The sequence below is a fragment of the Abramis brama genome (genome assembly GCF_963993115.1).
Source record: "Abramis brama genome assembly, chromosome: 3".
NCBI classification, from domain to species: domain Eukaryota; kingdom Metazoa; phylum Chordata; class Actinopteri; order Cypriniformes; family Leuciscidae; genus Abramis; species Abramis brama.
Window position 1 is genome coordinate 59872678 of NC_139965.1, and position 7196 is coordinate 59879873.

Below are 7196 nucleotides of genomic sequence, written 5' to 3' on the forward strand. Positions count from 1 at the left end.
ATATTGTGACACGATATAGGCTATTGTTTCACCCTTAATAGATAGATAGATAGATAGATAGATAGATAGATAGATAGATAGATAGATAGATAGATAGATAGATAGATAGATGATCTACACACATGTAACGCTAATATATGTACAAGTACAACTGGAGGCGAACAAAAATATTGACAAAATATGTATTTCAGAATACACTATATCTAAATTGCACGCGCTATTTACTCTAAACCAGTCCGTAATATCTGCACGTTGCAACGCCATGGTGAGGAGACACACTTACTTCATGATCATTTGGTTATTTTAACATTATAAGGCTACTTTACAAGGTCAGACAGAACGAGCTGGTATAAAATCAGTGATTTTCCATCGCGTTGATTCCGCCCATCTCTTCATCGAGGGGCTGGTCGTAGAGGTCCGATGCGTCACGTTTATTTGGGCCTTCTGCGTGATCCCACTGGCAGGGAAGCGCCCGAATTTTTCCTCCCTGCCTTAAAACGTCCTGCATATATTTATTGCAAGTGTGGATCTTCGGGATAACAAGGTATCGAAGGGGAAAACGCGACGCAAAGTAGGTTAAAGCCCGCGAGGTGCGGCTGAGCCTCTTTTAACGCAATAGCTACAGTTTAGCGTGCTGGTAAACACACACTTGCATGGGGCTTTGCGTATCATTTGCATGCAGATCTGCAGATGCGTTATGAATAGTTGTAGATTACGTCTTTATTGCATGTGGTGTTTGTGATTCTCAGTAAATGTGGCGATTGCAGAAGGTCAGATTGATAGAGGAGAGCATTAGCATCGCTGGCTAGCTCTGGCTGCATTGAGCAAAAGCTAGCTGAAGTTTTCTTTAACACAAACTGCGATTAAAAAGCGAGGTGGTTTAACGACATGTCTTACGGTATGGCTTTGCATATGGATCTCTGATATCCAAAGCATGGCTTATATTCTGCACTGGCCGAAGAATTAAAACGATCAAAGGGAATTCCGGATTTCTCCCATTTTTTTTTTCTTCTTCAGGCCAGCAGGCAGTCGGCTTTACAATTCGTGTATTTAAACTTCATATTTACATTGTGTGTATTTCATGGCATGATTATTTGTGTTGTATTAACAATGCATTTAAAACAATATATTGATTTTTGTTGTTAAGAGTGTGTGAGCATGTTGTAATGGGAATCCTGGTTTTCTATTTGAAGTCAATTACAGATTGGATCACATCAGTGCTATTCTTGTGATTGGTGTGATATAGGATATATATGTACTGTATATGCATGTGGTTGGTGTAGTAAATACTAGTAAGGGCGCCTAGTAAAGTCTTTAACAGTATTAAGGGCTTTTTATTTAGAGTCATGGAAAACCTGGAAAGATCAGAGAAATTAATACAAACGTAAAAAGTAATGGAAAGTGTATAAGGAGTTTTTATTGAGCTTAGAATGATAAAAAGGGGGGAGTGTAATGTATATAAATATAATAACATATACACAAATATATAAGCAAAAACTTTTTTCTTAGATAAGATTAATCGAATTTGACAGCCACTAATATATATATATATATATATATATATACACACACACACATACTAATATAGCCTAGTAATTAACACAACGACCAGCTATTTCAGTGTTAAGTTGTGGATTTTTTTTCAGCAAAGTTTGCTTCGTACATTTAGTTCAACTGCATAAAAGAGTGCAAATTTTATCATGCAACTGAACTGTGTTTCTGCATTTTAAACGCGTTATGTTTTTATCCATGCAATAAATGAATGTGCACGGTTTTAGCCAATTTAAAGGGATGGTTCTCCCAAAAATTATAATTTGTCATCATTTACTTGTCCTCATGTTGTTCCAAACCCGTATTAATTTCTGTTGAACATAAAAGAAGATATTTTGAAGAATGTCAGAAACCAAAAAGTTAATGGGCCTCCTTGACTCTGTTATTTTTGTGAAAAATATTAGAAGTCAACAAGGCCCATAACTGTCTGGTTACCAACATTCTTTAATATATCATCTTTTGTGTTCAACAGAAGAAAGAAACTCATACAGGTTCGGAACAATTTAATTTAATCATTATTTTTAAAGATTTTATTTCAAATTCACCTTGTGCCGAGGCCCCCTGGTTGATAACCACTGATGCAATGTGATCGTACTCATGTTAGGATTTATAAAATTCTTATCCAGTAATTGGAAAATGCATTGAAATTAATTTTTCCAAAAAATGCGGGAGTCTTGAGTAATTCTTGCATGAATGAGCTGCTTTATGTACTGACGCACTGTTTTTTTCTCTCTCATTACAGGTATGCAATTGGAGACAATTCTGTGTAGTTTGCAGGAGAAAAATTTCAGACGTTCCCCTCGGATTGGTATTTAACATTGAAAAGAATTCACCTTATCGAACCGTGACACAATGATGTCACCCAAAACTCCTCATACATGACTTTTCCAAAGAACTGACCATCACCTGTTGGAACGTTTTGGGTGCATTTTGGTGCAAGTGCTGATTCCTGAAAGCAGAATTCATACATGTACAGTGGAAGAATGACCGAAGCATGGCAACAGCAACATGCAGTGGCCCCTCCTCCCGTCGGGCATCCTCTTCTACAAGGGGCTGAGAATGCATTGGGCACGGCCGCTTATGGGATAGTCCTACAAGCGGATCCTGCGTTACAACAGTCTCAACACGGCCAACATGCACAACAGCATCCGCCACCTCAACTACAGGTGGGCAGTGAAGGTGGCCACAAATGTGGAGCATGTGGCCATGATATTTCACACTTGGCCAATCCTCACGAGCACCAATGCATGGTTAACCAGGACCGTTCTTTCCAATGCACACAGTGCATGAAGATCTTCAATCAAGCCACGGATCTCCTAGAGCATCAGTGTGTCCAGGTCGAGCAGAAGCCGTTTGTGTGCGGTGTGTGCAAAATGGGATTCTCGCTTCTCACTTCCCTGGCGCAACATCATAACGAACACAGCACCGGAAACAATCCAATGAAGTGCTCGATCTGTGAAAAAACATATCGGCCAGATTCCTCGTCTAACCCTCAGCAACCTTCAACTGCGGAGACATCCAGCGACGGAGCAGCCATGGGTTCCTCGTCAACGACCGCTTTTCAAGACTCGGATCGTCCTTATAAATGCTCCGTGTGCAATAAGGCGTTTCGTCATCTTTCCGAACTCTCGCGTCACGAAAGAGTGCACACGGGGGAGAAACCCTACAAGTGTGACACCTGTGATAAGACGTTCAGTCAAGCTTCTCATCTGGCACACCACCAGCGCACTCACAGCGCCGATCGCCCTTATAAATGCGCCGTTTGCGAGAAGACCTTCAAGCACAGGCAGCATCTCGTACGCCACATGTACGCTCACTCCGGCGAGCATCTTTTCAAGTGTAATCTATGCGAGCTTCATTTCAAGGAGTCATCCGAGCTGTTGCACCATCAGTGCCAGCCGGTCGGAGAACGACCGTTTCGATGCACCGCATGCGGGAAAAGCTTCAAACGCCCGTCGGATCTTCGGCAACACGAGCGCACGCACTCGGAAGAGCGGCCTTTCCAGTGTGAAGAGTGTCAGATGAGCTTTAAACAACAGTATGCGCTTGTGCGCCACCGTCGTACGCATAAAAACCCTGCCGATCGGCCTTTCAAGTGCAACCAGTGCGACAAGGGTTTCCTTCAACCTTCCCATTTGCTGTATCACCAGCATGTCCACGGGATCGAGAGTCTGTTTAAATGCGCAGCTTGCCAAAAGGGCTTCAGACAATCTGGAGAGCTTCTGAGGCACAAGTGCACCGAGTCGAACTCCGGATCCAACGCCGTGGAGAAGCCCTACAAGTGCGACGTGTGCGGGAAGGGATATAAAAAGTCGTCGACGTTACAACGTCACCAGAACTCGCACTGCACCGAAAAGCCGCTCAAGTGTTCGCTCTGTGGCAGACGCTTCCAATCCTCGTCTGATTTCGTGCAGCACCGATGCGACCCGGCTCGCGAGAAACCCATGAAGTGCGCCGACTGCGAGAGGCGCTTTAAATACTCGTCCGAGTTGCAGAGACATCGGAGAGTCCATACCGGAGAGAAACCCTTCAAGTGTCCCACATGCGACAAGGGGTTTAAACAGCGCGAGCACTTGGCGAAGCATGGCATCGTTCACTCGCGTGAAGCCCAGTTCAAGTGTGTGTGGTGCGGAGAGTGTTTCGGAGAGCTTGGTGCCCTTCAGGAACACACAGTTCAACACACTGCAGAAGGAGGAGGTTATCCAGCGTCATCATGCATAGAGTAGTGACCGTCTGCTGTGAGCGAAAATACACACGCAATAGAGCGATATTTCTTACATGTATATTGTACGTTTTACGTATACCATTGCAGTACTTGTTGGACTGGTATATAAAGTGTCAGCTTGTTAAAGGGATAGTTCACCCAAAAATGACAATTAGCCCATGATTTACTCACCCTCAAGTCATCCTAGGTGTATATGACTTTTTTCTTTCAGACGAATACAATCGGAGTTATATTATAAAATGTCATGGCAGTGAATGGCCGTTTCTGTCTTGGAAGTCCATAAAAGCGCATCTATCCATCATAAAAGCGCATCTATCCATCATAAAAGCGCATCTATCCATGATAAAAGTGCATCTATCCATGATAAAAGTGCATCTATCCATCATAAAAGCGCATCTATCCATCATAAAAGCGCATCTATCCATCATAAAAGCGCATCTATCCATGATAAAAGTGCATCTATCCATGATAAAAGTGCATCTATCCATCATAAAAGTGCATCTATCCATCATAAAAGCGCATCTATCCATGATAAAAGCGCATCTATCCATGATAAAAGTGCATCTATCCATCATTAAAGTGCTCCACACTGCTCTGGGGGGTTTATAAAGGCCTTCTGAAGCGTAGCAATGTGTTTGTGTAAGAAATATATATAATGTATATTCATATTTAAAACTTTATAAAGTAAAATAACTAGCTTCTGGCCAAACGAACATACGCAGTCTCTACTTATGACTAATGCACAACTTGTGACGTCAGAAGTAGCGTAGTGCGTCATGGCTTATACAAACGCATCGTTTCACTTCAGAAGGCCTTTATTAACCACTGGAGCCATGTGTTAGTTTATGATGGAGAGATGCACTTTTATGATGGATAGATGCACTTTTATGGACTTCAAAACAGAAACAGCCATTCACTGCCATTATAAAGCTTGGAAGAGCCAGGACATTTTATAATATAACTCCGATTGTATTCGTCTGAAAGAAGAATGTCATATACACCTAGGATGACTTGAGGGTGAGTAAATCATGGGCTAATTCTCATTTTTGGGTGAACTATCCCTTTAAAGTCTTGATGTACCTCTGTGTAGAGATTGGCAACATCGCATCTACTCTACAAGACTCTGCCTCATGTACCGACCGCCCCGACGAACAGAAACGAACACGTAAATGGGCGCAACTCATAAATAAGCTTGTAAAAAAAGAAACATTTTGTCTCATGTGCAACTCATTATACTTAAGACTGGTGTTTCCAACAGAGAAATCATGTCGTTTGAGGTTCTGCTTTGTATCTAAAATCCAGTAAAACAAGAGGAGAATGTCAGTGACCTGCTTTTCCAAAATGACTTCAATTGGTACGCCATGAGATTGACCGCAACTTAGATGTTTCATTGTTTCTTTTTCTTTCTAATTATTTGGCCTTGTAACTTTCAAATTAACTGCCTTTCTTCCAGTGCTCTCCATATCATGCTTCCATGAACTTGAACACTGTGTGGCCATCTGGACAATATACAGTAGTGATTGTATGTATTCGTAATGTATATCTCCCATCACCTAACCCATGATGTAACAGGGTATATGTATGCATGATTAGCCTAAATAATTTATACGGTTTGTTGTAATCTGTCATGCTAAAAAAAAAAAACCCAAAAAAAAAACACATATTAGCCATTCTTTTTCTCTTGTGCATTTTAAATCATCTCTAATAAGTTTGCAAGCAGTTGCATTTACAGTAGTACAAAGATTTACAGTTACTTATGAACTGCCAGGCAACTGAGAAAAACAATGAAGTATTTTTGTTTGCGGATTGCAAACAGATGGTGTTGCGTTAGCTAAACAATGCTGTAGAATTTGTAAAGTTATATATATATACATGGATGTTTTGTATCGCTTCGACACGAGTACAGTGCTAGGATTTAGTATCTGTTTGTGTTTCTTCATACTGTAGACTGTGCGTATGTGATTGTTTCCTCTTTTGAGGATACGTTGTTGTTTGTTTTAGTGGATTATTCTTTTGCCACGTACAACTTGTACAGTTTCTCTGCCACAGATTCTTTGTTTGCTTTCTGCTTTAGAAACAATATTTCATAAATCAGTTAGCATTTTATTTTGTGCTTGCCTAATTGGATCCGTTGACAATAGAACCGGTTTGTTTGTTTTTTAATTAAACCACAAAGAAAAATGCAGATTTGGATGCAAAATTATAATGCAGGCAATCAGCAGCTTTTGTAATGAATCATTTGAAACAAATTCAAGTGTACAAATACAGGTAATATGTTTAAAAGTATCCAACACAGTATTAAGTAGTAGTCAAGTAGTAAAAACCTCCTACGATGCAGTGTCTAAATAGTAATTAAATCCATATTAATAATGATACGTTGTATGATCCTAACAGCTTGAATGTAAACATTGCAAACATTTATTTTCCCCTTTCGATGCCTCTGAAAGCCTTATTAACGTTAATGGCTTATGTGTCAGTATTGTTTGTTCTGTTACAGATATGTGTACTCTTATTTTCATGTGCATTAAATGCAGAGACTGAATGTTGTCGTTGCTTGTGAAGCAATATTCTTGATGTTGAATCGAATAAGTTATTTCTTTTTTTGTATTTGAGCAAAAACAGTTTTTTCCACCATCTAGCACCTCCTGTATGTCCCTTTAAACGTCTGTGTTTTTAGATAAGGTAGTGAAGAGACTCGAGTTGTAAATATGCCATAATGTGTTGTTTCCCCTCCATTATCACAAAGGTGTGGCATGTCATAACTACAAGGCATTTACAAATTAAATGTTTGTAAACATAGATAACCCGTTGTAATTATTTGTGAACCAAATGGTGAAATAACTACAGGCCATGTGACGTTGATTTAAAAGTGAGCTATATAGTGGGAATAATAATTCAGATTAATTTTTAATATACTCAT

General features: G+C 40.2%; 1 protein-coding gene across 2 annotated transcripts; it reads left to right on the forward strand.

Annotated features, from left to right (window-relative positions):
• Positions 1-405: 405 nt before the first annotated feature.
• znf319a (zinc finger protein 319a) lies at positions 406-6822 on the forward strand. Of its 2 annotated transcripts, none has more exons than XM_084110355.1 (2): positions 406-571; positions 2294-6822. In XM_084110355.1, exon 2 carries the CDS (start codon positions 2520-2522, stop codon positions 4275-4277), a length of 1758 nt encoding a protein of 585 aa, XP_083966481.1. In that variant the 5' UTR covers positions 406-571; positions 2294-2519; the 3' UTR covers positions 4278-6822. The 2 variants fall into 2 exon arrangements, with proteins under 2 accessions (XP_083966481.1, XP_083966482.1); XM_084110356.1 differs by having other exon boundaries at positions 416-544.
• The last annotated feature ends 374 nt before the right edge of the window (positions 6823-7196 follow it).

Coding starts and splice junctions, on each gene's coding strand:
- znf319a (XM_084110355.1), top strand. CDS start 2,520: ATGTACAGTGGAAGAATGACCGAAGCATGGCAACAGCAACATGCAGTG.